General features: G+C 33.8%; 1 protein-coding gene and 2 pseudogenes across 3 annotated transcripts in view; 2 read left to right on the top strand and 1 right to left on the bottom strand.

The window, feature by feature from the left end:
* Braf (B-Raf proto-oncogene, serine/threonine kinase) overlaps positions 1 to 22,023 on the bottom strand; it is a 177,600-nt gene that overhangs the window by 70,843 nt on the left and 84,734 nt on the right. For all 3 annotated transcript variants that reach the window (XM_026405387.2, XM_077795927.1, XM_026405385.2), the window contains exon 3: positions 18,799 to 19,062. In XM_026405387.2, the coding sequence (XP_026261172.1) occupies positions 18,799 to 19,062 (264 nt within the window). The remainder of the gene's footprint in view (positions 1 to 18,798; positions 19,063 to 22,023) is intronic.
* Positions 3,003 to 3,701, top strand: LOC113194349 (vesicle-trafficking protein SEC22b pseudogene; annotated as a pseudogene).
* LOC113194343 (immediate early response 3-interacting protein 1 pseudogene) lies at positions 13,476 to 16,244 on the top strand (annotated as a pseudogene).

Raw genomic sequence — 22,023 nt, 5'->3', positions numbered from 1 at the left:
TCAAAAGGTTACTAGAAGTATATACCCAAGAAAGATAAAAATATATACCCACATAAAAACCTGTACATAAATGTTCATAGCAGAATTATTTCTAATAGCTAAAAAGTAGAAGCAACACAAATACCATCAACAGATAAATATATAGATAAAATGTTATATATACATCTAATAGAAGGGGATATTATTTTGCTATAAAGAGGGAACAAAAGAGCTGGCATGGCAAAATCCACCTGTAGTCCTAGGAGGGTAAAGCAGGAGGATCCCTTGAGTCTAGGGGTTCAATATCCCACCTTAAAAACAAACAAACAAACAAGAAAGAAAGAAAGAAAGAAAGAAAGAAAGAAAGAAAGGAAGGAAGGAAGGAAGGAAGGAAGGAAGGAAGAAAAGGGGAGGAGAGGGGAAAGGTAAGCAGAGAAAGAAGACTGGAAGGACTGACACATTATGCCATGGATGGACCTTGGCAACATGCTAAGTAAAAGAAGCCGCATACTTCATGATTACATTACACAAACTGCCAAGAGTAAACACACAAATCTACAGAGATAGAAAACAGATAAGTAGGGGCTAGGACTGTAGCTCAGGGTAAAGTGCTTGCCTAGCATGTGTGAGGCACTGGGTTTGATCCTTAGCACCACATAAAAACAAATAAAATAAAGGTATTGTGTCTATCTACAACATATAATTTATATATATATATATATATATATATATATATATATATATATATAGGCAACCACTTACCTACATTATTTTATATATTACATATATATAAAAAAAGTAGATAAATGGTTGCATGTGTATATATATATAAAGTAGGTGATGGTTGTATTACTCTTAAGTATGAGTATACAAAAACCATTGTTAAATGGGTGAAATGTATGATATTTGAAGTATCTAAATGTATCTTTAAAAAAAGGAAATTCTGTCTTTTGAATTATAAACTCAAGAAGGAAGACTTAGGACAAGTCACTGTCTGGGGTAACTGGACAAATCTAACACTTTTAATTTTTTTATTATTATGTTTTGCACATAAACACACAGAGAAAAAGATATGTATCTCAGGCCTAATAGTTCAAATTATATTGGATTTCCTATCTTCAATATTTCCCTTTTGGTCCCTTCTGCATTCAGTTTTATTCTTGTTTTCTTCATTTCTCTTTCTCTTACTGTGACATAGGTTCTTATAGAACTCACACCTTTTCCTTTGACTGTTGAGAAAAATTTTTCTGAGCTAAGAGTCATGCATGGCTCCTGCCTATAATCCCAGCAACCCAGGAGGCTGAGATGACAGGAGGATTGCAAGGTTGAGGCCAGGCTCAGCAAGTCGAGGCTCTAAGTAACTTAGTGAGATCCTGTGTCAATATAAAATAAAAAGATGTGGCTCATTGGTAAAGTGTTGGGTTCAATTCCCAGTACCAAAAACAAAAGCACTTTGCTTTTCTGATTTTAAGGTATTACAAAGTTCTAAGTGTGCATATTATATGACCAAATAATTATTTCTAGGTATTTAATCTATAAAAATATTCTCAGTTTCAGGATTTATATTTAAACATATATTGCAGCATTACCCAATTATTCATCAAGAAAGAAATAACTATCAGATATTGCAATATATATATACATATATACATATTCATACAGCTATTCAGTATATACAGTTAATATACAAAGATATATAGTGTATCTTTATTTGTGCATTACCCTAAACTACCATAAAGTACAGTTTTGCATTATGTGAAAGAAGGGTATTAAGTATAAAGTAAAAAGTTAGTTTCTCTTGTTCCAGACAGTATTCCCAACCCTGAGACAACCACAATCAATAGTTTTTTATACATGATTCAAAGATAACTCAATGTTTATCCTTATTTATTTATTTATTTATTTATAACAGAAAAATACATTACAATTCTTACTACATATATAGAGTTCAATTTTTCATATCTCTGGTTGTATACATAGTATATTCACACCAATTCATGTCTTCATACTTGTATTTTAGATAATAATGATAATGTTTATTCTTTTTAACCACTGTTTTTATTTATGAGATAAGACACCAGGTTTATATGCTTTTATTTTCAGAAAAAAATGTTATTTTTAATACGATGAATAAAAATTCATAAAATCTGTGAATTACTTCTTAAAATTATACTTCTGATATTTGCCACAAATTTTGAAAATAAAGAATTTAAAACCACCACTGTGAAATAACCACTACAACTTTTAATAAAGAAATTTTAACTGTACTTGAATTTTTAAAAATATTTTTTAAGTTATACATTGACACAATTTCTTTATTTTGTTTATTTTTATGTGGTGTTGAGGATCGAACCCAGGGTTTCTCACGTGCGAGGCGAGCGCTCTACCACTGAACCACAACCTCAGCCCCTGTACTTGAATTTTAACAGGATAAAAAAGAGTAGATCAAAAAATTGAACTCCAAGCAAATACTTCTCACTAAAACAGGCCATCCCTTGAAAAGGTCTCTAGAGGGTAGTCTTTTGCTCTTCCATATAAATATTAGAGAATTAGCTTGTCAGATAAGGCAGGGAAGATGGATAAGACCATTTAGAATTTAAAAAACTTTTTAAAAAAATTTTTTTTAGTTGTCAATGGACCTTTATTTTATTTATTGATTGATACGTAGTGCTGAGAATAGAACCTAGTGCCTCACACAAACTAGGCAAGCGCTCTGCCACTGAGCTACAACCCCAGCCCCTATTTAGATTTTTAATGGATCTGCACAGAATTTATAGACTAATGAGGGGAGAAATATAATAGGGAAATAATCAGAAATAAAGTTACTTTTTCTTTTATTCTTTTAAAATATATTTCAATAAAATTGTACACATTTTCTTCACAAAGCTTCCCACATATTATTGTATCTGTTAAAATTGTTAAAGAAGGGTATTAAGCATGAAATAAAAAGTGTTTCTCTTGTTCTGTTAAAATTGTCTATGGGGAGGAAGTGAGGACAACGTCCCGGGCCAGCGTTGGGTCCCTGAAGCCAGGGAAAATGGTGTTACTGACGATGATCGCCCGAGTGGCAGACGGGCTTCCACTGGCCGCCTCCATGCAGGAGGACGAACAGTCTGGCCGGGACCTTCAACAGTATCAGAGCCAGGCTAAGCAACTCTTTCGAAAGTTGAATGAACACTCCCCTACCAGGTGTACCTTGGAAGCAGGAGCAATGACTTTTCACTATATTATTGAGCAGGGAGTGTATTATCTGGTTTTATGTGAAGCTGCCTTCCCTAAGAAGTTGGCTTTTGCCTACCTAGAAGATTTGCACTCAGAATTTGATGAACAGCATGGGAAAAAGGTGCCTACTGTGTCTAGACCTTACTCCTTTATTGAGTTTGATACCTTCATTCAGAAAACCAAGAAGCTGTACATTGACAGTCGTGTTCGGAGAAACCTAGGCTCTATCAACACTGAATTGCAAGATGTGCAGAGAATCATGGTGGCCAATATTGAAGAAGTGTTACAACGAGGAGAAGCACTCTCAGCATTGCATTCAAAGGCCAACAATTTGTCCAGTCTGTCTAAGAAATACCGCCAGGATGCGAAGTACTTGAACATGCGTTCCACTTATGCCAAACTTGCCGCAGTAGCTGTATTTTTCATCATGTTAATAGTGTATGTGCGATTCTGGTGGCTGTGAAGTAGTGAATCCAGTCATTGATAAGGGAGAACCTAGAACCTGGCAGGTATAAGTTTTCAGGAAGCTGAGCTCACAGAAATGTGTATTAGAATCCAAGTGGAACTTCTGCCTCTAAAGACCTTGCAAGAAAAGACATCCTGAAAATGAAAGAGTACGCCTCATTTAATGAAGCTTAACCCTTTGTGGAAAGTCTCTTTTGGGGGCAGAGGCTTTCTCTGGGTGCTAAGCCATATATGTTAGGGAACAGTAGATTGTTTTATTGTTTTTTTCCCCTCCCAGTACATTTTTAACAGCACTGACTGGGCATTCTCATTCTCAGTGGAGCCATTAGTGAGATTTAAGGTAGCCAATCTGTGCTAGCAATATTCTGAAATTCCTTCAAAGAAGGCAACCCTTTGGGAAGTTCTTTTGACTTTAATCAACATTCCTTTTGTTGGTAACATTTGTGATTTTCAGTAATCTGAGTTTTTTCTGCCTTTCAAACAAGACTCCAAGTATGTGAAGGTTAATTACTGTGCTGCACCAATCCTGTCTGTTGGCCCCTATAGGAATTAACCTTTGTTGTTTTCCTTTTATGATATTTTTGCTTGTTGCACAATTGCTGTAGGGTTAAATGAATTATATTAAGATGCCTTGAAATTATAAAGCACTTCTTGATTAAAAAAAATTGTCTATGGTACCATTTTTAAAGAGAATTACATGCATTAAGTGCTGTTTTCTTATTTAATAATTTGTTAATAAATTTTCCACATAGACACGTTATTTGCAAATAATGAGTTTTGTTTCTGTTTTATCCTTATTTTTTTATATCATTGATTCGATCCGCAGTGACCAGGAAATCCAATTTCATGTTGAACAAAAATGGCAGAAATAGACATTTGTCTTGCCTGTTTCTGAATTTAATGAGATTGTATCATTAAGTAGGATGCTTTTTAGACATTTTTGACATGATAATCTTATCAATAAGAAAGCTCTTTTATTCCAATTTTTTCTAATTACAAAAGGGTGTTAAATGTCTTTTGCTTATTCTATCTAGAGATGTTTCGTGCAACATTTTCCCTTTAGTCTGTTAATGTGAACCTTGAAGATTGTTAAAAACCATTATTAATTTAGAATTAATTTATTTAATTAATTTAGAAGAATTACTCTTCTAAATGATATACAATACTGGACTATTTGGCAATATTTTATTAAAGATTTTTGCAAATACTTTCACAAGTAAGACTAACCTTTATTTTTCCTTCATCAAATAATCTTGCCTGGTTTTAGAACCAATATATGCAGGCTCCATAAACTGAATTGGGAAATGTATTTTTATTTTTTTTTAATTAAACATTAAAATTTGTATATGACTAGCATTCTGCATTCCTTAAATGTTTTGTAGAATTTGCCTGTAGAGGCATAAATATAGACATTTTTTAATGTGATCACAGGCTGAACAGGGTCAGAATATGCCATTTCAAAATAAGTCACTTTAGTATAGAATTGTTTTAACTACAGACAACTGAGAAACAACAGATACTGAAAAAAGCTTTGCCAGAGTTTTCTTTATCTGATTTAAGAAGCAAGTTCTGAGAAAACTAACAAATTTCTGCTCCTGGAAGAATCCAAAGTTTCATTGTTATGAGGAACATTAAGATACAACATTGAGAGGAATGTGAAAACAAATGTTACTAAAATAACCTTTACCTCCCATTAGTTTCCACTATATATTAATCTTCCTGTACTTACAGCCCCTAGAAAGTCCTTTGCCTTTTCATAGCTCCAGATTTCATTTTTTCTTGATCAGTATATAATCAGGCATATGCACTTATTGGATCTTCATTTATTGTATATGAAGACCTTGTATACACATAAAAAATATGAATATCAAGTAAAGCTTGTCTTTTTTCTTGTTAATGTTTTTTTTTGTAAGTCTAATTTCTAAGGCTCCAGTTGCAGAAACTAAGAGGGCAGAAGAGATTTTCCATCTCCTACAAGACCTAGCCAAATTTTCGATTCCTTTTTAAATTCATCTCAGAAACACATTCATGTTCAATAAATCATTATTTATTTTCCTATTTTTTTTGTTCATTGGACTCAATTTTTAAAAATCTATACTGTATGATTATTATGGTACCTTTATGATCACTTACATTATTTCTATCTTTATTCTTGTTCCTTTTTGCCAGATTTATCAGTCTTTTTAAATACTCAACCTTTATTTTGCTATTTATTGTCATTTAAAAAAAATTTTTTTAGATGCTGAGACCTTTATCCTATTTGTTTACTTTTATGCGATGCTGAGGATAGAACCCAGTGCCTCACACATGCTAGGCAAGTGCTCTACCACTGAGTCACAGCCACAGCCCCATCATTTTGTTTTGAATTTATTTATTTTTGCTTTTCCCCCCTAACTTAACAGTTACTTCATTGGTTTTAAATTTTATTTTGCAACAAATAAGGCTTTTTATCAATATAAATTTTCCTTCAAACGTTGCTTCAACTGTATCCTACAAGTTTCTTTCTTTTTTCCTTTTCTTTCTTTCTTTCTTTCTTTCTTTTTTTTTTTTACATAAGCAAAAAAGGGTCTTTAGGGTTGTGGCTCAGTATAGGGCCTGGCATGTGTGAGGCACTGGGTTCAATTCTCAGCACCATAAATAAATAAATAAATAAAAATGTCCATCAACAACCTAAAAAGAAAGGTATTTATTGGTTCACATAACTGCCAAGTCCAGGGGGTATTCTAGTTTCACACACAGGTGGATCCAGGGGCACAAATGCTGTCATCAGGACTCAAGTCTATCCATCTTCTGGCTCTGTTTTCCTCTGCACTGGTTTCATTCTCAGAATGGCTCATGCAGCATGATAGGCCTTGTTGGTTTGAGTTTTTCATTCTACAAAGCTAAAGCCACCTCAGTAAAGAAAACTTCTTCACAATTCAGTAAAACTCCTAGGGTTAACAATGAACCAACTTGAGCCACACAACTATTCCTGAACCAATAGCTGTGATCAAGGACATGGATTTTGTTAATTGATAAGGTCTGAATTACATGTATACCCTCCTGAAGCCCAAGTATGGGTCACACTATCCAAATCACATGGATAGGAAGATACGGTTCCAAGAAATACCATGAAATTGTTACAATGAGATGGAATGAATGCTGGGCAATCAGAAATAAATGATGTTCGGGATACGACCAGATGCTGAAAAAACTTGATCTCTGCTCATGAATTTGGGTGCTAGCATTGTTTCTTCGTTGGAATTAAATTGTTTTAAAAATGACCATAAGGGATGGTTTTCCTGTCCTCAGGAAGCCTATAATCCATTTGAATGGAATAGTAATCATGTCAAATAGAGAATTTAGTATGATCTACAAGTACACTGTTCAAATACAATGCTTAGAATTCTGTTTTTTTTTAATTAATTTAAGCATGACTTTTCTCCCCTTAATGATTCTTAAAATATTTTATATATACTTACATAACATCATCAGCTTTAAGGTTTTTAATTTAAAAAAAAGTATAACTGACATAGAACAAACACAATTATGTATATAGTACATGATTTTGTGTAGTTTATTGTGTATACATCCATGCAACCATCATTATTTTTAAGATAATGAATATATCCATCATTTTCTGAGTTTTCTTGTGCTTCTATGCAATGACTCCCTCCTGTCCTAATACCATGCCCAAATAAATCTTGATGTGCTATTCTGTCACAATTTGCATTTTCTAGAATTTTATATAAATGAAATTATAGAGTTTGTACTATGTCTGGCTTCTTTCAATTAGCATAATTATCTTGAGAGTCATCTGTTATATATATCAATTCATATCTTTCTATTGAGCAGTATTTCATTTTATGGCTGTACCAAAATTTAACCATTCACCTGATGGTTCATCTAGATTTGGGGTTATTATAAATAAAGCAACTAAGATCACTTATGTAAAAATCTCTGTATGAGCATATGCTTTCTTTTTTATTGGGTAAACACCTAAAAGAAAATGGCCGGGTATATTTAAGTTTCCACATTAACTACCATACTGTTTTATTTTTTTAAGTTGTGATAAAATATACACATAATGTAAAGTCTATCATCTTAACTACTTTTAAGCATTCAGTTGAGTAGTATTAAGTATATTCACAATGTAGTGCCTCCAGAACTCTTGCCACATTGTAAAATGATATTTTATACCCATTTAACAATCCTCATTGCTCCTCCTTCCAGTCTTTGGTAACCACCATTCTACTTTCTGTCTCCATGAATCTGAATGCTCTAGGTATGTCACAAAAGTAGATTATATAGGATTTATTCATTTTGGGACTGGCTCATTTCATTTAGAATAATGTTCCAAAGGTTTATCCATGTGGTGACATTCATCAGAATATCCTTCATTTTTAAGGCCAAATAGTATTTCATTGTATATAAATCATACTTTAAAAAAAATATATTCATCCATCAATGGACACTTGGGGTACTTTCCTCTTGTGGCTATTGTGAATACTGCTGCTGCTATAACATACATATACAAATATCTCTTCAAGACTCTGCTTTCAATTCTTTTGGTTTTATAACTTGAAGTAGACCTGCTGAATTGTGTGATAATTCTATTTTTAATTTTTTGGAGAACTTCTATAACTATAGTCAATAGCAGCTGTACCATTTTCTATTTCCACCAATAATGTACAAGGGGTCCCATTTCTCCAAATCCTTACCAAACCTGTGATTTTGTTAATTTGATAGTAGCTATCTTAATGGGTGTGGACTGGTATCTCATTATGGTTTTGATTTGCAGTTTCCTAATGATCCTAATGTTCTTAGTGATTGGCAAGGTTGAGTACCTTTTCATGTTTCTTGCCATTTGTATATCTTCTTTGAATAAACATCCATTCAAGTTCTCTGCTAATTTTTAACTTTTTTTGTTATTGACATATACATTCTACATTTTTAAAATATTTTTTTTTAGTTATACACAGACACAATATCTTTACTCTGTTTATTTAATTCTTTTAATGTGGTGCTAAGGATCGAACCCAGTGCCTTACATGTTCGAGGCAAGTGCTCTGCCACTGAGCCACAACTCCAGCCCCTATATTCTAGATATTAACCCCTTACCAGACACATGATATGCAAGCATTTTGCAACTCCAGGTTGCATTTTCACTGTTAACTCAAACCTCTGATGCACTGAAGTTACTGGGGATTAAATTCAGGGCCTTGCACATGATAGGTAAGAGCTCTACCACTGAGCAGCATCTCCAGCCCTGATGTTTTAAATTTTGATATAGTCCAAATTGTCCATTTTCACTAGTGTTACCTGTGCTTTTGGTTCGACAGACAAAATCATTACCAAATCCAACGCCACGAAGTTTTTCTCCTATATTTTCTTATAAAAGTTTTATAGTTTTAGCTCTTAAATGTGTTCAATCAATTTAAAGTTAACTTTTATATGTGGTTAAAGCAAGATTCCCATATCTCATTATAATTTTGCATGTAGATATCCAGTTTTCCAACATTATTTGATGAAGAGACACTCTCTTTTCCCCATGGAGTGGTCCTGGTATCCTTGTCAAAGATCATCTAACCATATCTGTGAGGATTTATTTCTGGGCTCTCTACGTATATATGCTATCTGCCAGTATGGCATTGTTTTGATTGCTGTAGTTTTGTAAAAATGTTGAATTCAGGAAGTGCAAGGCCTCCAACTTTGTTCTTTTTTTAAAATTTTAAATATTTATTTTTTAGTTGGAGTTGGACACATTTTCTTTATTTCACTTATTTATTTTTATGTGGTGTTGAGGATGGAACCCAGGGCGAGGTGAGCACTCTACCACTGAGCCACAATCCCAGCCCATTGTTGTTTTTCTTTTTCAAGACTGTTTTGGAAGGTTTTTTTGTAGTATTGAGTAAAAACCAGGGCATCACTCAAGACTGTTTTGGCTATTTGGGGTCCCCTTGAGATCCTATATAAATTTTAAGATGGATTTGTATATTTCTGCAAAAAACACTGTTGGAATTTTGAAAGGAAATGCATTAAATAAAACCTCCAAATTCTTTCCCCAAATGGTCTACCCATTATTTATTCCCACCAGCAGCATATGGAAATTCTAGTACCTCCTTATAGCTCCTCACTAATATTTGATATTGTCATTCTTCTACCATTTTAGGAGGTATTTTATCTTGTCTCTTAAATGTGCATTCCTCTAATGAGCATCTTCTCATGTATTTATGTATCATTTATATAATTCTTTGGTAAAGTGTCTGTTCATACATTTTTTAAAAGTTTTTCTTTTAATTTTTTCTTAGCTGTAGATGGACACTATATCTTTATTTTACTCATTTTTATGTGGTGCTGAGGATTGAACCCAGTGCCTCACACTTGCTAGGCAAGCGCTCTACCACTGAGACATAACCCCAGCCTTGTTCTTATGTTTTGTCTGTTATTTAAATGGCTGATTTGTTTTCTTATTTTTGAGTTTTCAGAGTTCCTTAATATTCTAGATACCTGCCTTTTATAAACACTGCAAATATTATCTATCTGTAGTTTGTCTTTTTATTCTTTTAACATTGTCTCTTGAAGACCATAAGTTTTTAATTTTTACTAAATTAAAATTTATCCACCAGTGTGTGGAAGTAAGTTCCAAAATAACTGATTGAGATAAAAGTCAGAATCTTGAGTGTGAGTATTAAATTTGAGGGGCATACAAAGAACCCTTTCGAGCAACAGAAATGCTTTACATATCAATTTATAAGGCAGTTACATATGTTAAAAAATCATTGAACAGTATGCTTGAGATGAGTATAAGTTACATCTCAAATAAGTAGGCAAAGGTGAAAGTCATCATGACATTTCACCCCTAAATACTTAACCATCTATTTAAGGATAAGGATACTCAAGTGTGGTGGCACACATCTGTAACCTCAGTGATTCAGGAGTCTGAGGCAGGAGGATACTAAGTATGATGCCAACCTCTACAACTAAGCAGACCCAGTACCTCTGGGCTCAATCCAGTACTATCATACTATAATCAATTAATCAACCAACCAATCAATCAATACGTTCTCCTACCAAATTATATCACCATTATTACACTTAAAATTAATTCCATAATAACACTTAATATTTAATTAGTACTCAAAGTTTCCTGTTTCAAGAATGCTTTTAAAGTTCCTCCTCATCCTAATCCTCAAACAGGATAATGCACTATATTTGGTTATGTTTCCTTAGCCTTGTTTAGTGAGAAATAACCCCCAATCTTTTAATCATCCACCATATTGTCATCAAAGAGTCCAGACCTATTGTTTTACAAGATATCCAGAGTTGATCTATTTGTTCCTAATGGCACTTAAAGTTTTCCTCAATATGCTGTGCTTCATAATTATAAAGTGGAAGGTTCAGAAGCTTATTCATACCTAGCCAGAATACCTCAAAGAAGAAATAAACTCTGAGTTTTAAATTTCAAGACTACCTACATTCTCTATTTGTTTCTTCTTAGGAGTCTCTGTTGTTCTTAAGTCTTCTAATGTACTGATAGTAGATTATTTCTTTGTATGTTTTATAACTTGGGATCTGAAGCTCTTCAGAAGGGTCTTATCTCTGTGATTTCCAAGGGAGGCTTTGCATTGCTTCTGCCCAATGCCTCAGTGTTTCTATCACTCCAGGACCAGCTGTTACACTGACTTTCCTGAACAATGTAGGTAATATAATGTGTAGCTCATACTATGATAAGAGCAGGTCCACAGTTAACAAGTCACAGAGAAAACTTTTCTCTTTTTTTTGGTACTGGGGAGTGAGTACAGGGGCGTTCAACCACTGAGCCACATTCTCAGCCCGTTTTTGTATTGTTTAATTTAGAGATAGGGTCTCACTGAATTGCTTAGGAACTCAATAAATTGCTGAGGCTGGCTTTGAACTCATAATCCTACTGCCCCAGCCTCCCGAGCTGCTGGGATTACAGTTGTGTGCCACCACACCAGGCTGAAAACTTTCATCTTTATTTAGAATCATCAAAAAGACAGATAAGTTTCATTTATATATGCTGTTGAGAAGATTTCATCCTTTAACTGAAGGTAATGCCCTTCAAAGGCTCAGATTTAAGTGAAAATTTGAGTTCCAACTATTATTGTTTATGACAACAATCCAAGGCCTGGTCTTATGTCCCTTCACACCGACATATCCCTTTGTCTGAGAGAGTGACACTGACTTCACTCAAGACCATTAAAGCAGAGGCCAGCAGACTTCTTCCCAAAAGAACCAGTTTTGGAGGTCACATAATGGTATATACCTTCTCAACACTGCAGCTATATATAGCACAAAAGCAGCCATAAGATGATATTTAAACAAGGTAGAAATATTATATTTTGATAATACATTTAGACACTGACATTTGAATTTCATGTATTATGAAATATTATTCTTCTTTTGAATTTTTTCTCCCCAAGCATTTAAGAACATAAAGTCCATTTTTATTTATAGGCTATCCAAGAATAGGTGGTGGGTTAGATTTAGCCTGAGGGCCAGGCTTCAATGATACTGTAAAACATAAGTCACATATTTCTCTGGTTTTTCAGTTTCCTCTATTTTCACTCACGATAGGCTTTTTTCAAATAAGCTCAGTTATACATTTAAATACATGTATTTTCATTCAGCATCTCTAGGTGTGAGAGAGATTCCTGGACATATAAAAATTTACACACAAGGGTCACACATCAGGAATTTCCTAAAATCCAAATAGGTATGATAATTTCCTACACTTTAATTTTTTCCATTCAGTACTATTTCTCAGCAAAACCTTCAAGTACAACTATTGTTTTAGTTTACTCTTTTGGGAGGCTTTCAGTGTACTAAAGAATATGGATAAACCATAATGTATATAATCATTTCCCTATCAATGAGCATTTCTATTTTTAATTATCTGTATCCTTTTATTATTATGAACAATGACTTAATAAACATCCTTATATAGATGTCCTTATATATTGGTGCTTTTATTTCTGTGGACTAAATTCCTGATAATGAGTGTACTGGCTTGGGAGACAAAGTACTTGAGAATTTTGAGAGATTATCAAAGTGCTTTCCAATAATCTGTAATCCTGCACATTTCCACCTACAGTGTAATGAATTCTCTCTCTGCACCCGTATCAATAAAAATTTAACTTTTGCTAGAAAGATAAAATGATCTCTTGGTATCTTTAATTTTCATTTCTCACACAACTGAGAAGATCTCAACAATTTTCATATACATTATTGTACATCTGTATTTAAATTTCTATAAATTGCCTATTTATATCTTTTGCTATCTATATCTTTTCTGCAAGGTTGTGGTCTTTTTTTTTTTCTTTTCTTTTTCCCAATTTTAAAGCACTCTCTGTACAGGAAGACTATTTGCTTTTTGTTATTTGTTGTGGTCCAGGGGATTGAATCCTGGATACACTTATCATTAGGCTATACCCTTATCTCTTTTTATTTCTTATTTTGAGACAGGGTCTCACTATGTTGTCCAGGCTGTACTTGGACCGGTTACTCTCTTGCGTTGGCTTCCTGTATAGCTGAGATTACAGCATGTGCCACTGAACCCAGTTAGTACAACATTAGGATTACCCTTGCTAATATCCTTTATAGTAAACCAGTAAATGTTTCCCTGAATTCTGTAAATTGCTCTAGTAAATATTCAAACCTGAGAAGGGAATTGTGGGAACCCTCAATTTATAGCCAGTAGATCAGAAATACAGGACCCAGTGGAGGTTGTGGTGGTGCCACATCCGCTATGTCCACTGTGTGGTGGGAGAGGGATCAGTTGGGCCTTGGAAAGGCTCCAGGCAACCATGGTCTTTACTCTGTGTACACTACTGAAGGCAGCCCTGCTGTGCATCAACTCCATCACCATACTGCATGAGGAGAGCTTCCTTAACAACACTAGCCAGGGAACAGAACAGGGAATTGGTGAATTCGGAGAGGAGTCAAGAATTAAATCTCAGCTAATGAAATTTATTTGATGTGTAAGAACTGTGATGTGAATGCCATTGATAATAGTAAAATCAGTTGCTGTCATATTGCTTTGAGTATTTGAGTGAGATCAATGGGGGTAAAGGAGACCCTGAAGAAGAGATGCCAGTGAAAGTTATTATTTCAGTCATCACTAGAAGATTTATTTCTTAGCAGGCTGAATTTGCACTTGACAAAAATGTAAAGTTGACGATGAAGCCAGAATTTCTATTTATCTAATTTTTAAAAATGTTGTTATTGAAGTTTCATTACAGAAAGACAAGATCACCAGTGGTAGTAGCTCCAGGATTGAAATATGCTTAATTACTGGGTATTAATAAGAGTTCGTGCTATGGAAAAGATTGTTAAAAGGATACAGGACTGTTGTTTCTGGGTTGTTTGTTTAAATATATTTTTTTAAATTCTCATTTCTCAGAGATGAATTTTTTCCCAAAGTTTTGAAGTTCCTTGTGACTTAGATGTGATGTGAGAGTGATTATCCCTCTAGATTAAAGGATTTTTAAAAACTATTTATTACACATAAATGGTAAATAAGTAATTTGGATAAGGGGCTGGGATTGTGGCTCAGAGGCAGAGCACTTGCCTAGCAGGTGTGAGGCTCTAGGTTTGATTCTCAGCACCGCATATAAATAAATAAAATAAAGGTCCACTGACAACTAAAAAAATTAAAACAAAAAAGTAATTTAGATAATTTTATTTTGAACTGTTTGATTAACTATTTGGTATATATTGTCTTAGATATTAAGCATTCAAATTTAAATATACTATAAAGGACAATATTCTTTGATTTCAGGGAAAATTCTAATTTTGTAAGTTGGTCACCTGATGATTATGGTTCTAAGTTTTTTTATGCATTTATTATTAACTGGTCCAAATAATGAGACCAAACCAATATCTGCATATATTAAAATATATTATTCTTAATTCTTTATTCTGTCAATAGAGCATTCATGCTATTATGTTGTTTTTTATTTTTCATTTGTGTCTTGGATCATCTCAGAGAGGTTGTTTGTTTGTCCCATAATAAAGTTTTATATAGAAAGGTTAAAACTATGTAAATAGTTTTTGTGAAAATTATCAGTTATTTTGAAGGGGTAGAATGGCATCTTTGTTGATAGGAGAACTTTTGTAAATAAAGTTGAAATTTCAAATAAAAAAAAAAGAAAAAAGAAATACAGGTCACAAAATGGAACTTGCATTGGCATCTTTAGTGGGGGCATTTGGGGATGGGGGCTGATGACAGGGGATTGAGCCAGAGGTGTTTTATCACTGGACTACATCCTCAGCCTTTATTTTTGAGACAGGGTCTCACTAAGGCGAAGAAAGTGGACTTAAGCTTGCTAACCTCCTCTGTCTCCTGTGTTGCTGGGATTACAGGTGTATGCCACTTCACTTGGCTAAAGTGGGGCATCCTTGTGGGACTGAGCCTTTAACCTGTAAGGCCTCTGATAACTCCAGGTGTCAGAATTGAGTGAATTTTAAAGGATCCCACTCGAGACAAGAAGGACCAGGGAAATGGGGCAGGATGGAAAGAAGTTCAATTAGAAGCACCTAAACAGAGAATGGAGCAATTAATTCTGGTTCTTCTTTAGCATGGTAGGGTAACTGTAAGATAAAACGACCTTATATATTTCAAAACTCTTCAGTACAAAATTCCCCACACACAAAAGTGATTAATGCTTGAAAGAGATGGAAATGCTTGTTACCCTGGTTTGATTATTACACACTGAATAGTATAGAATTGCCACATAATGAATGCATCCCACGGAAATGTACAAATTATGTTACAATAATTTTTTTTTCCAAAAATTGTAAGGCACCCAAGTTGACATCTACAGAGAATTTGGGAATTGCTTAGTGGGAGGAAAACACCTAACACATCTGGTCACAGAAATGTCATTATGCTCAGAGTGGAGTAGGAAAAAGCAGTTTGTTTTTTCCTATTATACACAGATACTACTGAAGGGTATATGGGTGAAGGAAAGTCTGGAAACCTGAACACTTCAGCTGGAAACAGAGTATTTTTTAATTCCTGAGTGTATTAGCCTTTACTCTTTTCCTCACTGGATTTCTCTGAGATTCATAGGCATATGATATTCAGTTCCGCTCATCTTTCTCATTCTAGCACACATGCAGAAGTCTCCAGGCAGAAATTTAATTTTGTTTAGAAAACAATTTCAGAGTTTAATCAGCAGTAATTGTTATAAACCATTTGCTGCCTATATACTGAAAAGGAACTGATGGGGCCTCCTTCCTGAATAACTCCACGAGGCAGCCTTCCCTGTTCTATGGCTATGTGCAGTGCAGGGCTATGCTAGGAACTCAACAGAGGTCTCAAAATATTTGATCAGTACCTTTAAAAAAATTATTCTTTTCAAAATTCAGAACTCCAATGTTTTCAGCTAGGTCTAGTTCACTTTCGTTTTCTACAGAGCTCATAACTAACACACACTTTCAACATATTCATATTTAAATTACCTGCCTGATTCCAAAGACATGATTTTGCCCTACTACTAGGAAACTTTGAATTAATTACTATTCTAATAACTGCCCAACAGGAAATCCTCTTCTTGGTAATTGCTGACTAAGCTTTATGATTTATCAGAATTTGACTTCTTCATGGATCCAGCTACTAGTATTTAGTTTGTTTTTCTATGTTGGCTTATTCATTCATCCAGTCATATATTTTCAATCTTTCAGGAATTCCTAAAACTGTCTAGTCCTCTGACAGCATTCTATCCTGTTTTGTTAATTTAATTAATTTATTTATTTTTACACATCCTTACTGTCATTTAAATGGAATTTTTGGATAGAAAAAAATAGGCAAATGCTAAGTTTGCAATCTTGGACTACAAACCTTAATCCTTTTTTAAAAAATAACCCTATTTTGGTACTTGATTCCATTTACTGCTAATTGGTTCTGCTGCCTTAACTGTTTCTGAGTTAAGAAAAAGAGATGGAGGTATGTATTTTAACTGAGGAGTTGTTGTTGACTACTATACACAATTTTACTTAAAATGTGAATTATCCTGATTAAGACAATAGATGAAAGACCTTAGCACAAAACTTGGAATATGGTAAATGCTCAAATAGTAATTTTTGATATTAATTAAGAATTGAGAGAAAAAAAGGAGAAGACTTAGTTGGAGTTAAGAAAAGGGCCAAGGGAGAATGATAAAATCATGTCCCTAAATGAGTATAAAGCACAGATCCATTTACTGACTATTCAAAAACTTTCTTAAAGTTCATGACGTGTAGTTTTTCTGAGGATGGAATATGAAAGTTAAGGTCTAAGTATCATGGATAAGAACCAGTAACTTATTTATTCTAAGGCTAGCTAGGATTATAAAGGTTAAGTCTAGTCAATTACCTAGCAGTTCTTCATTTATTATCATTTTACATTTTTGAAGAGTTTCAGTTGTATTTATTGCTTTTTAAAAAAAGAGGAAACCATAAGTTTTAGTGGTAGTATTTTTAAATTTAAGGCTACCTTATCTTAATCATTTAGTCTGAGAAATTTGAAAGGCAATCTTTAACAACTCCAATTTTATATAGTTTGCATCTACAAACTCACACAATTACTAAGTTTATCAGGCTTTGATGAAGAATACTATAGTGAGGAAAAGGGGAAAGATTGGAACTCAAGAACATATTTTCTACTTTCTGCTCATGAGTACAGAAAATAAAGAATTAATTTAAGATCTATTTGAGATAGGATGGCTTGTCATAAATTGTTGTGTAACACAGACTGCTTCAAAGACAACAGAATTTCTATTCACAGATAGTTCACATATAATTTCATTTTATATTCCTTTTTTCAGTTTTTTTTACTGATATTTAAAAAATGATAGTGGAATGCATTATAGTTCTTATTACAAATATACAGCACAATTTTTCATATCTCTGGTTGTATATAAAGTATGTTGACACCAATTCGTGTTTTCATACATGTACTTTGGATAATGACGTCTATCACATTCCACCATCCTTGCTAATCCCCTACCCCCTCCCACTTTATATTCCCCTTTTTAAAAAACATTTTTTAGTTGTCCATGGACCTTTATTTTATCTATTTATATGGAGTGCTGAGAACTGAATCCAGTACTTCACATATAACAGGCAAGTGCTCTACCACTGAGCCACAACCCCAGCCCCATATTCCCCTTTTTAAGGGGGCATTTGTGGAAAGATACTTATAAGAAATTCTCCATCTAATTGTGTAAACAATTTCAATTTCTTTCTAAATACCAGAGTAGGAGAACTAATTTTTTTTTATAAGTTGAGTAGTAAATCTGCACAATGAATAGTCTAAAGTCATTTTATGACAACCCACTCTTCTCTGTTTGTGGAAGAAAGAACAGAAAAAGTACACATGAATGCCTCCCTGATAATAACTCCTTTGGAAAGCTGTATTTCTTAGGTAAGCTCAAAATCTACAGGCTGGTTGCTGGAAACTCTGTTAATTTTTAGTTTGATCTCAAGTGCAGGAATTCCTAAATTATGAGGCATAATGCCTTACAACATTTTTTTAAAGTTAAAAAAAATGAACAACACAGGAAAATACCAGTTGTACTTTTAATTTCTGAAAAAGAAAAACTATCTTGACTTCAGCTAATTGGAAATTTACTGACAATATTTGCTGCACTTGAGGATTACAGGTCATTCATAATAATTCTGCAGATTTCATTGCTTTAAATGTTACTTATAAGGTATATAGTTCCAATGATGATACTAATAATAAATAATACAAAGTTATACAGATAAGAGGAAAATATCAAGGACACTGAAAACTCAACATTTGATAGTATCACAAAACAGAGATATCTCAAGGAGAAACAATCTTACCTGACAGACAACGAACAAGCTCAAGTCTTGAAATTCTGATTGTTAGAATCAGAACTGGTCCTTAGACTTAAGTGTTTTTCAAGTTTGGTAGACAGGTTTAAATATCAAATCTGACAATATCATTTGTCCCTGTTAAGGAATATAGACTTTGGCACCAAATAATTACGCTTTTTCCATTCTTGTTTGAAACAAATGTTTCCATTTACATAAACTCTGAATATAAAGTGATAACATATTAATTTTTAACAACTAGTCTGTCTGAAAAAGACAAAGAAAATTATAAAGAAAATGACTCACCACTGTCCTCTGTTTATTGGGCAGGAAGACTCTAACGATAGGTTTTTGTGGTGACTTGGGGTTGCTCCGTGACACATCTGTGGGGTTTTGAAAAACTGAAAGAGATGAAGGTAGCACTGAAAGGCTAGAAGAGGAAGAAGACGTAACGGTGTCCATTGATGCAGAGCTAGAAACAGAAAAATCAGTTCCATTCCCCAGGGATTCCAATAACTGTTGTTCTCTTTGTTGGAGGGCAGCTAGCTTGCTGATGTATTCTTCATAGGCCTATAAAATAAAGTAGACTCACATTGAATCTGGACTTTGCCTGACATAAACAAAAGAAAATACGAAATTTTAGTCTTTGATTAAAACCTTATAATCTAGCTAAAAGGGTTTTAAGTTACAAGATACAAAGTAAATACTGAGAATACTGTAAATGGATACTTTCACTTTTAAATGGATAAACTTGTAGACACTACCACATTACACTGAGAAACCTGACCTATATATGTGATGTTTAGATGGTCCATGAATGTTAATTTAAAAAGTATAGAATTTTCCTATTTTCTGGTCAAATAATAATTTACCTTCCAGACCACAAGTCTAATATAATATAAAATATTGTACTACTCAAGAACAGCTATCTCCATTTCCATTAAATTTTATTTTCTAGAAAGTTATAGGTATATAAAAATCTCATTCACTTTCTCTCTCTCGTACACACTCACACTCATTCACATACTCTCTCACTTTAAGAACAGAAAAAGATGGGCTAGGGTTGTGGCTTAGTGGCAGAGCGCTTGTCTCACACATGTGAGGCACTGGGTTTGATCCTCAGTATAACATAAAAATAAATAAACAAAAATAAAGATATTTTGTTCATGTATAAATAAAAAAAATTTAAAAAAAGAACAGAAAAAGACATTGAAGGATTAAGAGGGATTGTCAAAATACAAGATGGAGGTATATAAACAGATCTCATTGTTAGCACCAAAATCTCTTCAATAGGCTTAGAAGATGTGTAACAGCCTCCTTCTTCCTGAAAATACTTTACTTGTATTTTTCTATTTATGTATGTGTTTATGTATTTTATTTATTTGCCATACTGGGAACTGAACCCAGGTATGCTTTATCACTGAACTACATCCCCATTCCTTTTCATTTCTTAAATTTTGAGTCAGGGTTATAGGCCTTGAACTTGTGATTGCCCTGTATCAGCCTCCTAAATAGCTTGAATTAAAAACTCCATGGATCTCTGATTACCTCTTTTCCCACCAAACACTGCTTACAGAATAAGAGCTGTATTTGAAAATGTGACTTACACCCCATAATCAAGAAATTCTGGGGGCTGGGGATGTGGCTCAAGCGGTAGCGCGCTCGCCTGGCATGCGTGCGGCCAGGGTTCGATCCTCAGCACCACATACCAACAAAGATGTTGTGTCCGCTGAGAACTAAAAAATAAATATTAAAAATTCTCTCTATCTCTCTCTCTCCTCTCTCACTCTCTCTTTATAAAATAAAAAAAAAAGAGGAAGGGCAGAGGAAGAAAGTGAGTCCACTGAGTGTACTACAAAATAAAACTTAAAAAAAAAAAAGAAAAAAGAAATTCTGGGGCTGCTGTAATTGTATATCCTCAAAGTTTTTATTTAACTAAGGCTATAAGGACAACTGTCTACATAAAGTATCAAATTCTAAAGGAAGAGATGATATTTAAAGTAAAGAGATGGAATAAATTGAATGCTGTATGTCCACAGTTATTATTTAAGGTAGTGGTAATTTTACTTTTAAGTATTATATATGAGAAATAAACAGAGAACACTCCAGATGAAGGGTGAACATTAATGGGGGAGGGGCTGCCTAGAAAGGTTGTCACTTGGAAGGAGGATATATACAGGGAGGAGAGACCTGTGTGCAAAAGATATTCTATAACAAGGTAGGGAGATGTGAAAGTTTAAGACACAGAGGAAAAACTACACACTGGTAAAGCAGAACACCACATAGTAAGTGGAACAGAACAAGGGATCAATGTGTTTGTAGAATTTAAACAAATAGGAAAAATGATAAGAGACCAGAGTGTGGAGAGTATATATGCGGCATGCTATACAGTCTGAAATTTATTCTATAAGTAAAGGAAAAGTACCAAAGGCAAAGGAGAATGAAAAAGAAATTTCGTTTCAGCAAAGATTACAGCAGCAACCTGATATGTTATATCTCACCACATAATTTTGAAGGTAGGAAAAAAAATGGGGAGAGAGGACTAGTAAAATGAACTACTAAGGTAATAAAAGACTAGACTACATCAAAATACCCTCTCCTTTTTAAAAACTTGCTAATTGCCCTACTCTGAACCTAAACTATTTCAGAGAATATCAGGGTTATAGACATCAATTCAAATTTGTATGAGCTATAATTCTGTTTAGCTTTCAGTTCCAACAGAAGGGCACTTTTCTCATTTAATAATTTTCGCAATTCATTTATTGAGTCTCTAATCATTCAATAAATATATATTTAGTGCCTGGCATTGTTCAGGGTTTAGACTACAAAAATAAATAAAACAGACAAAACTTATACCCTTTGAAGATTACATACACACAAGTGAGAGACAACAGCTTCCTCCCAATATACATAAATATTCTTATTTCCTATCATCTGGGCCAGTACATTTACTACATAAGATTGAGCTTAGGAAAGGTAATGAACTTGTGAAAACATTTTTCAAAATGTTATTTCCCTTATCAAAATGTTAACTTTAATTTTTGAAAATATATGGATTCCTCCATTATGGATTACAAATTATCATTTCACCACATTTATCAACATCCCCTCCTCTTAAGTATGAAACGTACGTACTCCACCTCTCTTCATCCTTGAAGCTGCTATTCACCAAGGCACCTGGGTCTTTTTAACTCATTATCCTGCCTTAGAGTTACCTAAATCTTATCTCTAAAGGCATTTATTTCTATTCTGTCTTCAAGACCCAGAGACACTCAAACCACAGTATTTACCAAAAGAAATCCAAATGATGACAAGATCTCAATTTGAAGCTGTTCACGACCTTAGATGCACACACATATACCTTCTTCAATTTACAACTTACGACCACAGTGATCTGTTCAGGTCAATATTAATTCCTCAAGCCATTTTTCATATTTGGGCGACTGCTGTCTTCCTTCCCTTCCTCTGTGGCTCATCATTTTAATAATGCCATTGTAATATCTTGGTTCTCTAGCTAGAAAGTTACCAAAT

Source organism: Urocitellus parryii, chromosome 3 (assembly GCF_045843805.1).
Source record: "Urocitellus parryii isolate mUroPar1 chromosome 3, mUroPar1.hap1, whole genome shotgun sequence".
Lineage (NCBI taxonomy): Eukaryota > Metazoa > Chordata > Mammalia > Rodentia > Sciuridae > Urocitellus > Urocitellus parryii.
The sequence above is the reverse complement of the archived record's forward strand: the minus strand, read 5'-3'. Positions and strand labels throughout refer to the sequence as shown.